The sequence below is a fragment of the Sesamum indicum genome, linkage group LG2, assembly GCF_026168435.1.
Source record: "Sesamum indicum cultivar Baizhima isolate 11 linkage group LG2, ASM2616843v1, whole genome shotgun sequence".
Lineage (NCBI taxonomy): Eukaryota > Viridiplantae > Streptophyta > Magnoliopsida > Lamiales > Pedaliaceae > Sesamum > Sesamum indicum.
In genome coordinates, this window is record NC_142658.1 from 6,000,322 (window position 1) to 6,021,457 (window position 21,136).

Sequence of the window (21,136 nt, forward strand, 5' to 3'; positions counted from 1 at the left end):
AAATTAATTATTTTATCTATAATTTTATTTAATTAGACAAAAGAAATAAAATAAAACTTTAGAATTATATATACACATTAATAAATTATGTATACGCATCAAATGTGTTTGAATTTTTAAATGTGAACTAATGTATGAAGTATATTTTTGTGATCTTCAAAGAGTTATAATGCTATTGCCTATTCTATTTTTATGTAGATGTTTTGGATGTATATTTATCCATACACAGACAATGATGAGAAAAAAATTTCTCTACTCATTTAATAACAAAATATGCAAATCTAGGAGAGGATTCCAACCCAGTAGCTTCTTTTCCTCCACTTCTTTCAACTTCATTTATCCTTTCAATGCTTGCACTCTGTGAAGAGAGGTACGTCTTTTATTGGCTTCCATCGCTAAAATCCACTTACTTTTAAGCTGAATTCGACTTTGAAATTCAAGAACTTGAATTTTCTTATGCTGCTGAATGCAGTTAGTCATTCGATGAATAAGAAGTAGTGCTAGTGTAAGCAGAGGCCACCGTACTCCATGGCCTCCCTGAAGCTCTCAGTTTCTGTAGATAACAGCTGTTATGAGTCCAAGAAACAGAGGTTTGCTTTGAATTCATTGAAATTTGGCTCAAGTACCTTGTTTTCGGGTTATGTGATTACTAATGGGGCGCTTATTGTGAAGCCCTTTTGTAAACTGAAGCAGATTAGGGTTAATGGGTTAGGAAATGAGCTTTTGGGTGCGCCTGAGTCGACATTGGATGGTTGTCAGATTGGTGATGGGAAGAAATATGTAGCTGGTGATCATATGATTTTAGAAACCCCAGATTTTCATGGAGATTCTCATAAAGGGAGAGTGAATATCTGGAAAAAGCTTAGGAGTGCAAATGCGGCTCGGAAGCACACTAGTAGGAATTTGGATGTTCATAGAAATCGCAACAAGTATAAGAAGGAAGAGAAAGTCGTGGGTCCACGACAAAATATAAAACCAAACAGAGTCTTGGATGGCCAGACTGTAGTGGATTTAGATTTTGATGATCTTGCGCCTGAGTTGAGCTACGAGCGTTGCAATCTGATCTTAGAACAGCTTGAGAAAAGCAATGGTAACAAAGCTTTGAGGTTTTTTGAGTGGATGAAAGTTAATGGGAAGTTGAAGAAGAACATGACTGCCTATAATTTGATTCTTAGGGTTTTGGGTAGAAAGGAGGACTGGGGTGAAGCGGAAGTCATGATCAGGGAAATGGTTTGTGACTCAGGTTGCGAGCTTAACTATCGGACTTTCAATACCCTTATATATGCTTGTTATAAGAATGGGCTTGTCGATTTGGGAGCTAAGTGGTTCAGGATGATGTTGGATTATAAGGTTCGGCCAAATGTTGCTACTTTTGGAATGCTTATGACTCTTTACCAGAAGGGTTGGGTTGTCGAGGAGGCAGAGTTCACATTTTCTTGGATGCGGAATCTGAAAATAACGTGCCAGTCTGCTTATTCAGCTATGATCACGATTTATATACGCATGGGCTTGTATGATAAAGCAGAAGATGTTATTTCCTTCCTGAGAGAAGATCATGTGGTTTTAAATCAGGAGAACTGGTTGGTACTGCTAAATGCTTACTGCCAGCAGGGCAAGTTAAGTGATGCGGAGCAGGTGCTGTGTGCAATGGGAGAAGCTGGCTTTTCTCCAAGTATAGTTGCATACAATACAATGATCACTGGATATGGGAGAGTTTCAAGTATGGATCACGCAGAACGCTTGTTCCACGACCTTAAAGAAAATGGTGTTGAGCCTGATGAAACAACATATAGGTCACTAATTGAAGGTTGGGGTCGAACAGGCAATTATAAGCAGGCAAAACTTTACTACATGGAAATGAAGAGGTTGGGTTTTAAGCCTAATTCCTCAAACTTGTATACATTGATGAGATTGCAAGCCAAGCATGAAGATGAAGATGGCGCTAGAAGAACTATTGATGACATGATGCTGATTGGTTGTGAAAAATCCTCCATCCTGGGCATTGTCTTACAGGCGTATGAGAAGGCTAATAGACTGGAAAAGATGTCTTTGACTTTGGAAGGTCCCCTGTATGATCATGTTCTCAAAAACCAGACATCTTGCGCAATTCTTGTAACAGCTTATGTGAAAAATTGCTTGATTGATAATGCACTGGAAGTTCTGAGAGACAAGCAATGGGAGGATTCTATATTTGAGGATAACTTGTACCACCTATTAATATGTTCATGCAAAGATTTGTGTCATCTTGAGAATGCCATCAAAATATTTACTTACATGCCAAGATCTGCCCGACCAAACTTGAATATCTTCTGCACAATGATTGACATTTACAGTAAAATGGGCCTTTTTATTGAAGCTGAAAAACTTTATGCGGAGTTGAAAACTTCAGGTGTCAAATTGGACATGATAGCCTTTAGCATTATAATAAGAATGTATGTCAAATCTGGGTCTTTGAAAGACGCCTGCTTGGTTTTGGACATAATGAATGAACAAAAGAATATTGTGCCTGATGCGTATCTTCTACGTGATATGCTCCGCATTTATCAGCGATGTGGCATGGATGATAAATTGGTCAAGCTGTATTATCAAGTGTTGAAAAATGGTGAAATTTGGGATGAGGAAATGTATAATTGTGTTATAAACTGCTGTGCCCGTGCGTTGCCAGTTGATGAACTCTCAAGGCTTTTTGATGAAATGCTTCAGCGAGGATTTTCACCGAATACCATTACCTTCAATGTGATGCTCAATGCTTATGGCAAATCTAGACTATTTGAAAGGGCAAGGAAAGTGTTTTGGATGGCCAAGAAACGAGGTCTAGTTGATGTTATATCTTACAATACTATCATAGCTGCCTATGGGAAAAATAAATACTTAAAGAATATGTCAGCAGCTGTCAAGAAAATGCAATTTGATGGTTTTTCAGTTTCCCTTGAAGCCTACAATTGCATGCTGGATGTCTATGGGAAAGAAGGTGAAATGGAAAAATTTAGAGGTGTCTTGCAGAGGATGAAGGTTTCTAACTGTTCTTCTGACCAGTACACTTACAACATCTTAATCAACATCTATGGAGAGCAAGGATGGATTGAAGAAGTTGCTGGCGTGCTAACGGAATTAAAAGAATGTGGAATCAGTCCTGATTTGTGCAGCTATAACACATTGATAAAAGCATATGGGATTGCAGGAATGGTTGACGATGCCATGGCTTTGGTCAAGGAAATGAGAGAAAATGGAATAGAACCTGACAGGATAACCTATGCTAATCTGATCACTGCATTAAGAAAGAATGATATGTACCTGGAGGCTGTAAAGTGGTCCTTGTGGATGAAGCAGATGGGCCTATGATACTTGTATTCATTCATACGCACGCTACTGTCATGGTTGTTCTGCTTCTTTCCTCTATACATCCATCTAGACCTCATAGCATAGACGACTCTGAATCTGATGCAGTGGTAAGCATTGCACATACAGAATCTTTGCATCCATTTACATGTTATTCCTCTGAACTTTGCAGAAAAAAAATCACAGACACAATTTCAAATTTACTTTTCCAGGAAGTGGCTGGAGTCTTTGTTGTACACTGACATCAGATATTCAACTTGTACAAAGTGCAGACAGGGATTGTTCTGAATTACTCCATGTTCCATCAAGAACAGTGAATATGTTGATCATACTGTTGTCAATTTGCCAATGAGGTCTAACGGTGGTCTTTTAACTGATATATCTAGAGTACCTTTTGGTTATATGAGCTCATGTAATTCAAGTAGGATGAGATCCACCTTTTAGCTGTTTATATATAGTTTAACAGTTATTATTTATAATTTGTATTAATCTTCTCCTTTTAATTTAATGTCGACAGGAGGAGACACACCATCGTCGTTATCTTTACATATCAAATGAAAAATAAAGAAAACAGTTAATTGCCTAGAGATACTTTCACATTGCATCAGTCCTTATACATTGATATGATTTGCTATCATTCTGCTTTCAGTGTTCTCATAATTTCCTTCAGACACATAAACACTGCTTCTGGTGTATAAAAGTGCATACTGCATTGTGTCTTTTGCTGATTCGAGGCTTGAAGTGCATGATTGGCAAGGCTGATGTGTTTTTCACATGATCCAGTGAAGTACCTTCTTGTTCTCATACTTCTCGAAGAGCTGCTAGATTTTATGACGTAGTTGTTTTCTCTATTCTCTTTACTCGAGGCCACTAGTTTGCTAATTCCTGTAAGAATGTAAGAAAATATACTTTTAGTTTGCTTTTTCTTGAGGTTGTCTTAAAAACAAAGTTTATTTTTCACTATGATGTCCAATTATATGTGCAGCAACTTCTGTCCAAGAAGACGTCCTTGGAAAGTGATGTTAATGGCCAAGATTCGGCTTTAAACTCCCAAGACGGACCTAGAGTTTTTTGTTTTATTCTTTTTTCAGTTTTATGTGATTTATATACTAATGCTTGGCTCTGACACTATGTGCAAGTATGTTTCGCAACAATAACAGAAAGGCCTACCGTTCCATGAAGACAACGACAATGCAATCAAGTCGGGCAACATCAAATCACAAGTTCTCTTCATGAAATGGCAACAGCTTCTTGTAAGTAAATCTTATATGTTGTGTCTCCCATTCTCATGTCCTGGATAAAGTCTGCATGTGAATAACTGCTGAACTCAAGATTATAGAAGGGATGGACTCAATCTGATTTTTCGAATTATTTCTGTTTCTTTATTTATGCTCATCTCTTTTTATTCATTTTCCCTTCCTTTCCCTGCCTCCATAAGGCAGCTGGTGCTGTTAATTCTGGCTAATAAATGAAAGAGGATTCAGTTTTCGAATATCAATGATGAACTTTTTACTGGAACTATTAAAATATTTGCACGCTGTTATTTTTCATAAAAAGTATTAAAATTCATGTGAAATATAAACTTCATAAATTTGGAAATACTTACTTCTTGTGACGATAAGTTATGAATTTATTAACAAATGCAAATGTTTTATTATCAAGATTAATATATTCTTAACAAATGTCAATTTTATTTTATTTTTTGAACTCGCCAAAAATTAACAAATTGCATTATATTTTATGCCGACATACAAAAAGATGAACGAAATAAAATAAAGTTTTCAATCTAATAAGTTTTTATGCCTATTTTTATGTCTGTCTTAACTGTTCTTTAAAATAAATCTTTATGTTTATGTATGTATGGCCAAATCATTAAATGTAAACGAAGCATATGGTGTATCATTTCTCATGTATGCTAAAAAATGTTGAATAAAATAACTTTATTTTGGAAAGCTCGTTGCACCTACTTAACAAGTTTATTTAAGTGAAAGTAAAATAAGTATTTCTTTCAACAGTTCATGTTTAAATTCTTATAATAATTTTATTTTGAGACTATGCATTATAATTTAGGGATAGTCACATTGTTTACACAAATCACCCCTATTTTTTGGATAATTATACATACACCCACCAGAAATATCAATATTATTTACACAAATTGCTCCCTACTTAATTTTGCTAGGGGTTGTTTCTATAATTATGCAAAGGTTCGGATAATTTATGTAAACAAACTATAGGTTATAAGTATAAATGGAATTATCCCTACAATTTATGATGAAATTAAGTTTGTCTTATTTTTTATTAGTTTAATCTAATTAAATTACTTTTTCTCTATATTGTAGTGTTAACAATGAAGTTAAGAAGTGTATAAAATTTTAAGGTCATTATTATTTTAATAATACTTTACATATATGTATGACATATAGGTATAGATGTAAATTATTAAGTATATAAATTCTCAAAGAAAAATATACACAAACATGTTTTTGGGACTCATTTAGAAAATAAATTAGAAGTTTAGTATATTTTAGAAACAAATTTTTATAATTCAATAAACTAAGAAAATAGTTAACGTCTAAGATCAGATTAATAATGTAATATTAATTGGGAGGAGATTCAATATACACTTTTAATTAACATAAAATAAATAACACAAATATTTATGTTCATCCCAGAAATATTAATACATCCAGAATAAAATGGATATGAAAATTAAAGACATTGAAGCGCAATTGTAGTTCCAAATTGGGGTTACAAAGAGACACCAAATGGAAACAACTACTTTGTGGAAATACTCTTGGAACAGCCAAATTAATAATCATAGAGAGGGAACAATGCAGCAGCTTTTAGAACTCATGGTTTCTTCGGTTCATTTCCGCCGCCAATGCCGCCCCCAGCGCCACCACCCCCACCAAATCCAGCTCCACCACCACCACCACCACCTATTCCCCCGCCAATTCCTTTCCCTATTCCTCCTCCAAAACCACCTCCAGCTCCACCACCTATGCCACCCCCAAAACCACCGCCCGCTCCACCACCTATGCCTTTGCCAATACCTCCCCCAAAACCACCCCCACCTCCTCCTCCTCCACCAATTCCTTTGCCTATACCACCTCCAAAACCGCCACCACCTCCAAATCCACCACCGAAACCGCCTCCACTGCCACCCCCAGCTCCACCACCTATTCCTCCTCCAACCCCACCTCCAATTCCGCCACCTACGCCTCCACCAACTCCACCTCCAACACCACCACCGATTCCTCCTCCACCACCAATACCTTTACCAATTCCCCCTCCACCACCACCTCCAACCCCTCCACCAACTCCACCTCCACCACCAATCCCTCCACCTCCGTTTGCACCACCACCTCCCCCTATACCACCGGCTGATCCGTGGGCATGTCCACCACCAACTCCACCTCCCTTCCCGGTCCCCTTTCCTATTCCACTTCCGCTAGAGCCACTGCCCCCTCCAATACCTCCTCCAACTCCATTATGGTGATGCTTTTTAGCCTTCTTATGGTGCTTTCCACCATCATGGCCTCCAACTCCCCCGCCAATGCCGCCACCAACACCCCCACCACTGCCTCCACCACCACCACCTTTTCCTACGCAGTCAGGTCTTACATAATGATTACTTAGACCAGCATCGCCATCAACGAACCCTTCTGGTTTCTTGAGCTCACCTTTTTGCCCCAACTTCCTGGCCTCCGCACACCCCACCACCAAAAGAGAGATTAGCACTGCGGCCAGAAAACCCTTCACAGCCATTCTTATTCCTTGACTGCACTTGCGTGCAAACACAGAGCTTTATAAGCATACTCCCAACCACCCACCACACCCAAACCAACAAGTATTAATTCTAAGCATATAAATACTACTGTTGCAACCAATTTGAATGCTTTTCCAACTTTTTAAGACAACTCCAGCTCGAATACCCACACATTTTACGTGATAGCTCCATGCATACATGCATTCATGGCCACCTCTCTCTCTCGCTCCAACACAAACATGGGAAAATTTTAATTGGTTTTCGGAAGCAAGAAGCTTGAAAAAACAACTATTGTCGCAGAATACGTTGGCAGTTGAGACTTACTCCAATAAATTTTGTTAAATCCAAGCCAGTCATTGGAAACTATGTTAAAAGAGCTATTGCCGTACCTAAAAGGAGAGAACATGTCATAATTACTACAAATGGTTCAGGCATATGTAATAAGCCAATTGATGTTCACGGACTGCATTTACTCGTAAGGACTTGGAAATTTTTGCGCTCATTACTATGTGTTTGAAGCCTCATCTCATGTCTCCAAACCCACCCTTCTAAGTTCATGAGTTGAAATTGATTTTTGGACAAGTCAGTAAGGTAAAACAAATGTATGAAATAATTGAGTCCAAGAGTAGAATCAATGAGCTAAAGACCAAGCAAAAATCAATCAAGAAATGAGTAACAAACAAGTTTTCCAAAGATCAAAAGATTTCGATGAGTTGGGTATCAAAATCCAATCAAATTTCTGTAGTATTTCCATTTGAAGAGAAGAGCTCAATTATTCAAGATATGGTATATACACAGCCATCAAAGTATTATATACCTTCCACCATATTGAATAACTAAAAACTACTTATTTGTACACGACAGAGTTACAGTGTTAGCCCATTGAAGACTGAACACCTCTTTCCCAAAATTATGTTCTCTCTCCTTTCTGAGCTCCCTACTGTGCTTGTGCATAGATAACAAGTTGGGGGAAAGACTTCTTTAAAGCATATACAATCCCCTATGATATATCCATGCTCCTTATGGATAAAGCCTTGACAAGCATTTCAGGATTAGTACTCGGCTTCTGTTCTCACTCCATCTTTCGCAACTAGAAATTGCTGAAGCTTAGTTATGTTACGCACCATGAGATGAGACTTCAACATGTCCCCAGATAGATGCTATGTGCACCAAGACCATGAACTTGTATACAGTGCATGTACAAGAACAAGAAAGCCGCTGTCCAGGCTCAGATGAATCTGGCTTCTAGTAGAATCCGTGCGCATTCGCAAGCACCTCTGACAGGTACCCTCTGATGAGCACAGCAAAATTGTCCGTCGAGTGGATGCATTATGGGGAGGATCAGTTGAAGAAGTATGGAGATTCAATAACTTTTTCAAGATCAAAGTCTCCTCTATTTGGCAGAGGGGGGAAGGTCAACATTGGATATGACGTCTGGAAGCTTTCAAGCAGCTGCTCATGCAATCAACATGTAAAGTGCAAGTGAATCATCTTAAAAATTGAAGTCAAAGCAAGTCGATAAGTCCTGGATGCAGAGCAAGCTTAGTGAAGCAATTCTTGGTAACTTATGCCAACAATTTGCAAGTAACACATAAATTAAAATGATTTGGCAATGTCAAATCCATGCATTTCCTGTTTCACAATTAAATTGAGAAATAAGCATCCTAAGGAGTTGGTCTAAAAGCCAAGGATCCAACCATGAAGTTGGATGTCATAATGTTAATTACACTCCATTTCCACCCAAGTCTAGGTACAAAATCAACACTTCTTAGTGCACTTAAAAAAGAGATGCGGAGAACGAAAATAAATTTAATGAGATACTTCAGCAGGCTATTTAGGACATGGAAATACGAGAAACAAGTTAAAACTGTCATTCAGTGCATGCAAGAAGCTATTTGAGGGGTTATAATACTTACGTTTTCAAGTATTGGCATACTGTATAAATCCACAAACTTTTCTCTTAGGATCTGATTCATTCTATCAACATCACAAGCATGCGTCCAGAATGAATCGTGCACGCCTGCAACGCAACAAAAAGGTTATTGTAGAAGTCCAATCTCATCAACCAAGAATGAAGACTTCTTAAAGTAACAACATGATTGACGATAGTCACTTAGGCAAACAAAATAAACGACTCTAAACTGGAGGCATCTCAAGAGGTTGGTTAACTGTGAAACAAACATCAAATACCATCAAATCAGGCATGGAAAGTCTGACTCTTAAATTTGTAGAAAATGTTTCAAATTCTTCTCCTGATCAGGCATGCAAACCTGGGAACCTTTGCTTTCACGAAAATGTTGAAAGTTGATTACTGGTTTCAACAAATTGATCTTCTATGAATGTTTGAAGAATCCACTAAACCATTATAACAGTGCTCCAGCATGTTAATATATTCAAACAAGCAATGTCTGGCTTTGTTGTCCAGTTCCAATTTGGGTGTCCTATCACGGACAATTCTGTAATTGTGATTGGCCCGGCCATGTAAACTAGGCATGGCATTTCAACACGGTCACAGGGTCAATTCTTGTTCTAAGGATAAGATAGTAAATGGTCTTTTGGGGGTCACAAAGATGGTATTTGCCTGATTTATTCTTCAGAGGCTTAAATCGTGCCACTTGGCTGATTTCTACTAGTCACTCCAAACAGACTTTGCGAGCAAGTGATAATATACTTTGATAAACAATATTCATTTATATCTAGCCTCACTAAGCTTTTGCTTACATAATTTTTGTTGTCTCCTCCTCCAAACCAGGTAGACATTTTAAAATGAGGACTAACTCCCTTTACGCTGTAAATGGAGCCCACCTAATTTTGCATATAGTCATGCATGTATCTAAAGGTAGAGCATGGCTCCTAAAAACTTTGAAAAAACACTACATAAATGTAACTATATGACTTCCTTACTACTTTCGTTATGTAATTATTTATAAAAATTACAGTAGAGTTTAAATTTTCCTTTTAGATTGGATAGGTTTAGAAAGTGGTCCAGGGTGAATCTCATTAGACCACAAGTGATGGTGTCACGGCCCGAGGTAGGGAGTTATGTTTTATCCAAGCCTTGGGATGTGACAGAATTAGAACCTGATGTCAGCCCCATTCTCGCTAGGTTTCTCCAGACAAACCATGCGAATAAACAGGCAAGAGATCAGCCTACCTATACACAGTTGATGACCCCAGAGCAAATACAATGCACGCACTTCAATAATAAACATTTGCACAAGAGATACATGAACCAACAGAGTAAATTTAGAGGCAGTGGCGATCACGACAAACCCGCAAACCGCAATCCAGCATCTCGACAAGCAACGGCAGTCATCATCATGTGTGAACCATCCAGTGAGTGCACAAAATTTGGAGGGAAAGCAGTTCTCTGCTTTCTTACCTCAACCTAGGGCCAGTCATTTTAAAATGAGCATCAGTACCCACAATGGCAAATGCTTAGATATAAAAGGAGAGAGTGATAAAACTTACTGAATCACCCTCGCGCTGCAAGGCCAAAACCTGAAGAGAAGTTCTTATCTGCATTGAAATGAGGTAAATCAGATTCCACAGAATAAAAACTGAAAACAGCTCATCCAGAGCATACACGAAACATTTATCTCAAGAATTTTAAGCTCTCAATTCACAAACAGAGAAGTGAGAAAAATATTGCTGTGGCTTTTCCACTAGAAAATGGTCAAGAAAGTGTCTCTGTGTTCTTACTTATTAATATATTTTTAAGATGTGTGAATTTAAAGCATAGATCATTGACATGGTAAAAACTATCAAACCATGCAACTAGCAATATGAATCCTGTAACAAAGATGCAAACGTCCCCCATTTCTGACATTAAACTGAATGCTTTTCAAGAAATCTGGGTGAGAAAAGATGGTTTCAGCACTACATTAGATGAGCTTGTATGGTTGTACTCCCCTAACAAACCAAACATCTTTCCACATTTATTTATTTTATGATAATTACATTAGGTACCATGCATTAATAGTTATTAGCATCACTGTAATCTTTATTCTTTCCGTTAATTCAGAATGTATTCCTTCACACAGCATAAATCACTTACTACATGACGCTGAGTTTTGAAGTATGGTTGTACGACAGGAAGACCAAGTGGCGTTGTCCAACATACAGGTTGATTTTCTGAAGCAATGATCTGTCAAGTAACTCAAGTTACATCAAACAACAATCCCAAATTCATGAAACTTGTTGATTTTTAATGAGTCTTTACAAGTCATACTATTTAGTTTGCATTTTTTAGCAAACCTTAGCACAGTCACCGAGCCAACCCATTATTGCACGTGCAGCTTGAAATAACTCCCCAAGTGCTGCCAATGTCACCTGCAGAGAAGTTTCTAACCATAATTATTCTCAGCATGTACTGGTATATCGTTCAAATTTCATAACCATTTTTTTTCTGAAAAGACTGTTGCTAGTATAACAGGGTGCACAGTGTCATTAATTAGAGAAAAGTCAGAAGACACCTAATTATACTTGGGAATATAATTGCACTGCATGTAAGCCTCCTATTGTATAGATATCATTAAGTTGAAAACTTGCATAACTCAGGTTGTATCACCACCCTTTTGTTTGCCATTGAGTAGGGATACAAGTCCGATACAGTAGGAGCGGGTGCAAATACATGCATGCAGGTGCGGGATTCGGGAAAGGAGCAATACTGCGAGTGCAAATGAAATCAGATTGAATATTGTATAATAGCCAGAGTGCCTCAGGGAAATTAAAAGAAAAAATAGTTGATGTCCCAACTTAGTACTTTGGGAGATATATTCCACCACTTTTTACAACCATTTGGTTTTGACTAAGTGAAAATGCTAGAAACTAGAATCCCCAATTTTGATATCCCTTTTAATCTCTTAGGGCTCTTTCACCTCCATTCTAGTCTCTCTTCTCATTTTGCTCGCCTCTCCCGTTCCCTTCTCCTTTCTACCATTTTTTCTCTACTTCGTCAGTCCATCTCGTTCTTTCCGACCATCTACCACAGTCAATCCTCTCTCTTCAGTAATAGAATTGCAGCACTCAAGTAGCTCATGGCTAGATGCCTTTCACAGCACCGCACTATAAAACTACGCCCACTTTTTCTGATTTTGACAACACAACAATCCATGAACTGATAATTTACTTTCTTGTCCTACTATTTCTAGCGCAAAATTAATCATTCTAAAACGTGATGTCGTAGTTAAAAAATGCTCTCTTGCAGTCACATCGCAAATTCATGCTCCAAGCAGTTAAGCTGCAGCCCCTTGCTTGATAATGCAATCTTGGTTTGGAGATACTAAAGAAGTCTGACTAATTTTCATAATTCATCTACAGCCAGGAGAATTCATTAACATGTCAAGTTTTCTTTTCCGCCTATGAAATCCCTGCAACTGAGTAAGGTAGGAAAAATTTGTATCATATCTTTGACACAAAAGCACCATAAGTTCATTTAAGAAGTTCTAAGAGTGACGCGATAAATCTTAGAGAGATGGCAAGAAGTGGAAAAAGTTTCTTTTGGTGCATGATGCTCACTTTGGCAGCATAACATGCTGCACTGAAGAGCAGCCTGTCGTCAGTAATCAGACCCTTCTCCTCCAATCTTCTTTTAATCTGCTCCCGTGCACCAACATAGGTGACTCCATATACTGATGTCATTACTGTCTGTTTCACGAGTTTCCTGTCAACCTGAAAGCTTCCAAAACTACAGGTTCTTCAATTGCACAAAATGTCTTAGAACTTCAGAAACAGTTATTTTCACACCAACCATTTAAAAGGTAATTTAGAGGACGAAAATCACCTGACTGATTAAGAGTTTGGCCAGCAACGCACTTGGGTCAGTTGCAGGATCCTTCTCACTATCTCTCTTCATGATATTATGAACCCTAAACAATAAGTAAGTTTTAAGAAAGAGAAACTTGCAGCAAGGAGAATACAGAGAGTAAGAATATATCAAATTCAACATTGAGAGAGATAAACATCATGAGATGGAGAAAAAAGGATGACAGGATCTGTAAAAAAGAAATTATATTCTGTTCAACAAGTTTAAAATCTGGAAGTATTATACAGGAAATATAGTTACTTGGGAATAAGTTAATGTGCTCCTTCCTCCCATTTTATTACTTATATGATTTTCATGCTAGTACTGAAACACATAAGTAGAGCTGCGAAAGCTAAAAACAGAATCCAAGTTGAACAGACTACTGGTTTTCCACTTTTCCAACTAACATCCTTGTGCTCTAACTTTAAACACGGCATTTAGTAAGCAAATGGAAGAAGAGGACCTGTAATCCCAATTTATGGAAGTATGTGACTGAAGCTTCATTAAGCCAAGTAGAGTTGAGTTGAGTTAAGCAACCATGCTATCCCTTAAAGCATATCCATGGTCTTCATTCCAGGATTTTTAACAACCCATGAATAGCAAAAGAGTTCATCTTGTTACTTAGTTGACCTAAGATGCTTTACGTCTAAAGTCAAACAAATACTTGGAAAAAGCAGATGAAAGCTATCAAATAGTTTTAAAGTCTCACAATTCTGGTAGGAGTAGAAAGAAGATAAAGAAATGCTATCTTCAAAACTTTAATTTTCAATTGCTTCATTTTTTTCCGCCTATATCCCTGAATTTTCTCTCATGCCAGCCATAAGATTTCAGGAAGCATAGATGGATGTGCTTCCACAAACTTTTATGGGCAATGATTAGAAGGAAATTTGTAGGCAGAATGTCATGTACACAAAAAATACATAAATGCACTTTGTAAGCAACAATCATGTACAGCATTAGGTAAAAGGGGAAAGGCTTCTATCAATTCATTGACAGACATCTAAAAGTCAGAAAAATAAAAATCAATTCAATAAACCTCTCTGCAATTTCTGAGTAAACATCAGCAGGTTTGTCTCCAGCTATTAAGTTGACTGCAGCAGCTTCAAACTGAAAATCAGCAGAACATCAACAAGTTGACAACAGTTTCAAGGTAATCTAACAAAGGAAGAATCTGTATCATAATGGTATAGCTGAAAAAGGAAGCATATGGAGTTGTTTACAAGGGGTGCAAGAAGGATCCAGAAACTACAACTAAGCAATTCTTATTTCCCCCAATTTTAGCAGGTAGAACCATCCAGCTCGCGAAGCTGGCTCGGGCTCGGGCTCGAACATTTTCAAGCTCGAGTCAAAAGCTTGCGAGCCGGCTTGCGAGCATTTTCTATTTTTTAATATTTTTTATTTTAAAGTATTTTTATATATTTAACTACACAGAATATCAAGTTAATAAACAAAATATTTGTATATCTTAGAATTATATTCAAGCAACATCTCATATTTTAATTTTATATCATCATAAAAGTATGGATTTCAATATCTATCTAAAAAATAAGCATAATTATTGATTTTTTAAATTATCTAATAGTTGAAGAAAATTAGGAGTACATTTTTTTAAAAATAATTTGGGCTTGTCAATCTAATATAATAACTAAATATTCTAAAATATTTTTAGTTTTATCATAAAAAAATTAAAAAAGCTCGAGTCCGAGCTCGAAACTATGTGCTCGAGCTCGAGCCCGAATTTTTTGCCGAGCTCGAGTCGTTTACACCCCTAGAACCATCTGCTAGTGCAAATGATGTTAGCTTCAGTGATTTTTTCATCACCAGAAACTTTAAGAAAGATGCTGGTTGAAGAGCATGAGAACATATTTCAGTGACCCAACCACTTCAAATGTGGAATTTTAGTGGAACATGGGAGGAATTGTATACATTATGTAATAATTTATTTTCATGGATCACTTTTGAAGTATGATTTCCCAGAGAAGCCAAAAGTAATACTGAGAATATGACATACACTATCTCTTCCAAGAGCTGCATAATGCTGCAGTCCGTTGCACGACCCATCCTATGACAGAAAACAGAGTCATTATCAGGATGAGATCATTTACAGCATATACAAGAGTAAAAACTCAATATCTTCACAAGAAAAATAGAATCTCAAAGAAATATGATGTGAATTCAAACCAATAAACAAACAATTAAATGCATAGTTTTTTGAGGAAGGGAAATAAATTTATGGGAGAAAAAGTTATTTCAAATGGATTTGACGTAGATTGCTTAGTTATACAAACAAGAAAAGATAAAGCAGTATCAAGAGTAAATGCTTCCATTAAGCGAGCTGCATGTCATATAGTGTGAATTTGGAAACTGAATTTTCCTTGGCTGACCCTTCATCAAATTATGACAGCAAAAAGGACCAAGTGATTCAAACACCTTCCCTATCATCGCAACTTCCTTCTATATGCTCAAATTATTGTTCATCAGGCTCTCCAGGTTACGCAAACCATCACTCAATATGACGGAAGCTAGAGAACGACCACTGCTTGGCAATTCAACATAAATATATAAAGTAACATTCTAGGGCCTTTTCACTCATACCCATGAATTTCAATAAAAAGAAATTATTACATCATTGAACATCTTTACAGAATTAGCTCAGATTTTCAATAGTTTTCTAACTATGTTTAGCAGAACCTTAGATACAATAAATTTATATAAAGTGTAAAAGCATACAGGATTTTCAATGTCAACAAAATTTTAGCAGTTCTTAATAACTTTTGAGAGGTAGAACATTAGTTTCAAATAAGAGCCTTATCTTATGAGACCTCTGTATCCTCTTTCATCTCTACCTCCCACTCTTCCGAAAGAAGCACAAACTCTCAATAATTGTGGAAGTTTCAAAGAAAGAATTATGAAGGGGTTGTCTTTATGTACATACCTGATGAATTGGTAAGTGGGAGATAACAGTGTGTGGGGAAGAGCTTTTTAAGGCTTCCGCCAGATTAATACAGGCAGCTAAGCATTGAAAAGGATCCTCGGCCTTTAACCACCAGCGATTTCCATTCAGAGAATTATCAGCAGAATCAAATATTTCTGCTATATTGTTTTCCACAAATGAGAGTCGACCATCATAAGAAAGCTTTTCAACACCCCCACCATAGAGATTTGCTAAATGTATTTTTAACCAACGTAATCCAGACTTTCCCAGTGGCCTTCCTTCAGCAAATTCAAGAATTCCTCTACACAGATCAGAACTAAGATGATTCAGATGCGGGTGCATCGGATACGCACGGCCTCGAAAGTCAAGATTGTGAGGATAGTAAAAACCTTCCTCATCCTTCATCTTCCGAGCAACCTGATTCACAAAATCGCATTTTAGTATCCAATCTGATGGTCTTTTCTTGAACTATAATCTTTATCCACTTAATCATCTAATTTAAAGCCAGCCCAGATGAACCAGTCAACATGAGTGGTTGGTAAATAGTTACTGAGAAAATGTTCGATTACTAGGAGATATTAGGTTAATTTACAAAGTATTTTCATTTTATTGCTAATTTCATTTTTACATTCCTTAAGAAATTTCAATGTATGATTTTCAATTATCCAAATTCCAAACCATGCGTTCTGAATTCTGATTAACTCCATCAGTCCACTTTTAGCAATAAAACAACATATGGGAATCCCGATATTAAAAATTTACTGTAAAAAATAGATTGTATGCTGCTTAATATAGATTAGACATATTTCCAAAGACTGAAGTAGAGTGACAGTAACAGGAGCTTGTGATGATACAGATACATGGCAATGCTGGTCAAAGAATAAAGTCAGCTTAAGTCTTCTGATTTGAATGGCGCAGAATGCAAAGCATATATGCAATGACTCGTCCCGGATTCAAGTTTTGATTCCAGGCCTTCTCGGTTATCGGTTAAGACATAAAAGACCAGATGGTCATCTAAGCACAGGAAGGCAACTAGAATTCCAACCCAATAGCAGCTTATCTTGATATGATGTTAAAAAACTACCTCATTGAGCAAGGAAGCTGTGAAATTTTGAATAATTCATAGAAACAGAGGCCTCAGGTTTAATTGAGCATACATGACTGCGCTCATTCACAAGAGATTTCTACATTACGCTATCACCGGTTACGAAAATACAGGAGTCATTGAACTTTTCTTCAGAAGATTGATAAATGTTTACAATAAAGCTAGGAGTTGCATATGTATCCTTGACTAAAAGATAACTCAAAAATTTAAAAGAAAATGTGGAAGTTAATAATCCACTGCAGTGCATTTAGTTTCTTCAAAGGCTCAACTTTTGGACAGTCATAATAAATGGGAAACCAAGAATCTAGCCAATTCGTCCCCCCTAGCAGAAAATTCATATGTGAAACTGCAGCCAAAGCTCTAGAGCATAACATGTTATTCAAGCATCTTTTCACTTTGCAGAACAAACAGTTACAGGCAGTTGAAAATTAACTCACATTGAGCTTTAATTCAGTGTCACATCTTTGTGAATGCCTCTCTTGATTGATTTTCTTCACTTTCCTCACACTCCATTTCCACTTCTTTACTTCCTTCGCATCATCTGAGAGCAACTCAGGTATTGGAACCTATGGCACAAAAAACAACTTCTATAAAGGCAAAGCACATAAGCTATGAAGAACATAACAGAAACAGGAAAATTTATACTGTGGGCAACAGAAATACTTAAGCACATATGCTATGAAGGACACTTACATCTTCACGATTTACCAAACCAGCAATGTTGCCACCTGCTGCCCAAATGCACTCCACAACACTTAAGATACGTTTATTCACTCTCCACTTAGTGTTTCCTAAAGTATCAAGGGCCTGCATATTCAATCAAAACTGAACATGTTACCACTCTAAAACACATCTTAAATAAAAACAAAGGCAGCACTCAAGGTACAGGTGCCCCGTGATATAAGGAACAGAGAAGACAAAACCTACTAGAATCAAACAAATGAACTTTGTTGGCAGCTTGCTGTTTCATCTTAGCAGAACACAAGCTCGTCATTAATTTGAGAGAAATATGTTTTCGAATTCATATTAAGGAAAGAAGCATCTAGGTTAGGTTTGGTCTGTTAAGAGTGGAAGTACTATGAATCTACATTTACATACTTGACTCCACAGTTGAACCATATGCATGAAAACAAAATCTTTATAAAATAATGCAACTTATTCCAGCTCCCACCTCATATACTTTCTGCATTTGTTTTGGAGGGACAGTTTTAACAGCCTTCTGTTGCTTCCGTGACCCATGAGTGCGCATCAAGTATGAAGGTAAAAACAGGTAACCACCTTTGTCATACCTGAAAGGACGTCAAAGAGTAGAAATGAGGCACGGGCTTAAACCAAGCAGTCTTAGTATTACCTGTAAGGTCACTCCCATATAACTACAGAAATGGTATGACACCATATATCCCCAAAAGTTTTCTTCTTGTTGCATATATAAAAGTCCACCACTTCGACTACATTTTAGATAGACAAGCTTATAAAGCTTTCACATCTGAAAATCCCTTGAGTAGCGAAAAACATACCCCTTCCATTTTTTTGGCGGCACCAACATCGGCACATAAGGAATGATCATATGCTTAACCTGCATAAAGCATACAATTAGAGATTTCAAAGGAAATACAAAAATCCAACAGTTGATTTTTAAGAAATTTACAGTCTTTCTTTCTTATTCCAAACACTAAATACCCCCGTAAAGGACAATGTATTCTTACATGAAAACAAAATAGTTCAAGAAGTGATCCCCAAATATACATTCTAGAATAGCATTGGCCCATGCCAAATGCACTCCATATATTCAAACAAGTGTAGCAGTTATGGTAAATATTTCTCCACTAGTTAATGAAATAAAAAAATAATATAATAGCTGTGATCTCATACTGGCCAGCCAAGGTGGAAGAATGCAACCTATTTGTACAGCCCGAAGCTAGAAATACTTTGTGCAGTAAAAACCATAAAAGGAAAAGCACTTTCCAACCCAAAAGGAACTTGCAGTGGAAGTGACTCACAGTTTTATCAAGCCCAGTAAGGACAAGTGGATCACATTCTATGACTCCATACTTCTTCACAACATTCTGCCTGAAATGGTCAAAGAATAACCAGTCAGATACAATTAACTGGATCCTCGACATTAACGAACGCTGAAGAAAATATGGATATTACTTTAGTCCCAATTGACCAGAAAATTCTATGAAATAAATAAAAGCGCAAAAACTTAATAACTAGATTGCAAGTGCAACTATATCCTAAGACCACTGCTGAGCATCCCCATGCACCATGATCATATACACAAGGCACAAGTTTACAGCAGTATCGTCTTTTTAAGGGGAATTATTACTGAATTGATATTCTGACCCTGATTCTCTTGGTGCAATCTTGAAGAAGTGCCTAAACGCAGGGCGAACGTCAGGAGGACTGTCAGCTGACTGATTGACTGGAGGTTGTACATAAGCACTTTGTGTTAACAATTCTATAAGACAACATCCCAACTGCACAACATATATATTACGGCTCGATAAGAGTAAAGTTACAGATATGGCTGATAATGTATAAATACTAAGATCTCCGATTATTAGGTAGAAAGATAATGCAGCCTCCAAACCTTAGCCTGTGTATCTCGACTCCATGATTTACTTTCTTCATTTCTCACCAGCTTTTGTACCTCAATGACCCTGTTCCTTCTAATTAAACTCTTAACTCGTTTTCTCAGAATCGCAGCTTCCTTTTTTGAATCTTCTTCAGTTTCAGCTACAGTTTCCTTCCTCTGATATTTTTTTGTTTTCTCCAAGAAGTTGTGGATTCTAACCTGACAGACAAAATCCAATTACAAAAATTTACAGGTAATATCAATCAATATAACAAATTTCTAGCTATGAGGACTAATTCCCATCTGACAAAAGAATAAACCACAAGAGAAAGAGAATGCACAGCTGGTGTGTTTTCTTTGTTTCTATTTCTTCTTTCTCTGGGGGTCGGCGGAGGACTTTACAGTCAATGTGCTGCTAGAAATTAGACAACAATTTGTACAGCAAACACAGAATGCTTTAAAACCCATACACCCACACAATGATAAGTACTCACTTCATGCTCAATTGCTACCCCAATTTGAACAGCAGCCTCCACCACACGCACACACCTATCCTCCTTTCCCCCCATCATCAAGAGGCTCATTATCTTATGCATCACAATGACAGCCATTTTGTCCGCCGGCAATGCATCAATAAAAGGTGCAAAAGCTGCCTTCTGCTTTTTCGACCTCTGCGAGTTCTGCTCCTTTTCAATAGCTTCCCTCAAAGGTTCAAACCAACCCAAAATCAATTTCTTCACATAAGGCAGATTTGGCGCCAATTTTTTCTCACACATTTCCCTCTCCAATTCTCTATACTCCTCCACCATATTCTCCCATGCCTCCGTTTCCGCCTTTATCTGCCTCCTCCGTAGTAAATAATACTTGCGCCTCTCGGTTTCTTGGAACTCTATTTTGACCTCACTTCTATTTTTGCTCCTAAAAAGCAGACTTTTCATGTAGAGAGAGGAAATCCAAGGCGGGTCTTGAATAAAAACCCTGCCACTCGACTCTTTCGTCAAGTTTGATTGAAACCCATTTGGCATTACTTGTAAAGTCGACAACTTCTCGGGTTTTCCCGGGAAACTGTCATCAGTACAGTCTGATATAGGGGGTGGAAGAAGAGGGGCGGGATTATGGATGGATGGGAGCTTGAGGGTTTGAGGGAAAGGAGAAGAAGAAAATTGGGGGCTCTGCGAAAAACTGGGAATTTCGGGGGTTGACATTGAAATGAAGTTGGGGTTCTTCTGGGGTTTCCATGAGGAAAAATTATGGGGTTGCTGAAATTGAGCTCTGGGGCTCGGGGAGAATGGGACTATGGAAGCCAGAGCTGATGAAATAATTGCGCGTTTGTGTGTGTGTGTGAGTGTGGATAAGAGATGTACAGGAAGAGAGAAGAGGGAATTCAAAACCTCTCATAAACCCTATTGGTCATTTCCAGATATTTAAGGGGCAAATTTTCAGTGCCATCTTTCTTGATTTTTGCTTTTTAATTTCCTTGGCTGGAAATAGCTCCATACTGATACCAGATCATTTACTAATAAAAAGAAAAGTGTTAAATACATTTTGTCCTTTGTATCATTACACAACAATTATTTAATTGTAAATTATAAAGAGCTCTT

General features: G+C 37.4%; 3 protein-coding genes across 7 annotated transcripts; 1 reads left to right on the top strand and 2 right to left on the bottom strand.

Moving 5' to 3' along the window:
* The first annotated feature begins 212 nt into the window (after positions 1-212).
* Positions 213-3,926, top strand: LOC105155406 (Tetratricopeptide repeat (TPR)-like superfamily protein). 3 transcript variants are annotated; one of them, XM_020692037.2, is made up of 3 exons: positions 213-370; positions 473-3,449; positions 3,526-3,926. In XM_020692037.2, the coding sequence occupies exon 2, from the start codon at positions 529-531 to the stop codon at positions 3,340-3,342; it is 2,814 nt and encodes a 937-aa protein (XP_020547696.1). In that variant the 5' UTR covers positions 213-370; positions 473-528; the 3' UTR covers positions 3,343-3,449; positions 3,526-3,926. The 3 variants fall into 3 exon arrangements, with proteins under 3 accessions (XP_020547696.1, XP_011069582.1, XP_020547695.1); XM_011071280.3 differs by having other exon boundaries at positions 3,552-3,926; XM_020692036.2 differs by having other exon boundaries at positions 258-3,449; positions 3,552-3,926.
* Positions 3,927-5,907: 1,981 nt separating this feature from the next.
* LOC105155472 (uncharacterized) lies at positions 5,908-7,418 on the bottom strand. The gene has a single exon (XM_011071348.2). The coding sequence runs from the start codon at positions 7,108-7,110 to the stop codon at positions 6,193-6,195; it is 918 nt and encodes a 305-aa protein (XP_011069650.2). The 5' UTR covers positions 7,111-7,418; the 3' UTR covers positions 5,908-6,192.
* A 411-nt stretch (positions 7,419-7,829) lies between these two features.
* SCA3 (DNA/RNA polymerases superfamily protein) lies at positions 7,830-20,948 on the bottom strand. Of its 3 annotated transcripts, none has more exons than XM_011071281.3 (19): positions 20,030-20,944; positions 19,551-19,754; positions 19,304-19,437; positions 18,958-19,027; positions 18,475-18,533; positions 18,129-18,246; positions 17,651-17,764; positions 17,395-17,523; positions 15,853-16,269; positions 14,929-14,979; positions 13,954-14,024; positions 12,897-12,981; positions 12,632-12,784; positions 11,369-11,443; positions 11,169-11,258; positions 10,583-10,630; positions 10,385-10,499; positions 9,028-9,131; positions 7,830-8,563 (listed from the first exon to the last, which is right to left on the bottom strand). In XM_011071281.3, the coding sequence occupies exons 1-19, from the start codon at positions 20,738-20,740 to the stop codon at positions 8,453-8,455; spliced, it is 2,859 nt and encodes a 952-aa protein (XP_011069583.2). In that variant the 5' UTR covers positions 20,741-20,944; the 3' UTR covers positions 7,830-8,452. The 3 variants fall into 3 exon arrangements, 2 of the variants coding, with proteins under 2 accessions (XP_011069583.2, XP_088733576.1); XR_002286600.2 differs by having other exon boundaries at positions 8,547-8,563; positions 10,349-10,499; positions 20,030-20,946; XM_088877450.1 differs by lacking the exons at positions 7,830-8,563; positions 9,028-9,131; positions 10,385-10,499; ... (1 more) ...; positions 11,169-11,258; positions 11,369-11,443 and adding an exon at positions 11,476-11,780 and having other exon boundaries at positions 20,030-20,948.
* Positions 20,949-21,136: the final 188 nt, after the last annotated feature.

Excerpts from the sequence above, each read along its gene's own strand:
- LOC105155406 (XM_020692037.2), top strand. The coding sequence starts at position 529 with ATGGCCTCCCTGAAGCTCTCAGTTTCTGTAGATAACAGCTGTTATGAG.
- LOC105155472 (XM_011071348.2), bottom strand. The coding sequence starts at position 7,110 with ATGGCTGTGAAGGGTTTTCTGGCCGCAGTGCTAATCTCTCTTTTGGTG.
- SCA3 (XM_011071281.3), bottom strand. The coding sequence starts at position 20,740 with ATGTCAACCCCCGAAATTCCCAGTTTTTCGCAGAGCCCCCAATTTTCT. Across the intron at positions 18,534-18,957 it reads TTACTGGGCTTGATAAAACT|GTTAAGCATATGATCATTCC; the intron begins GTGAGTCACTTC and ends TGCTTTATGCAG. Across the intron at positions 11,444-12,631 it reads CAGCATGTTATGCTGCCAAA|GTGACATTGGCAGCACTTGG; the intron begins GTGAGCATCATG and ends ACTTCTCTGCAG.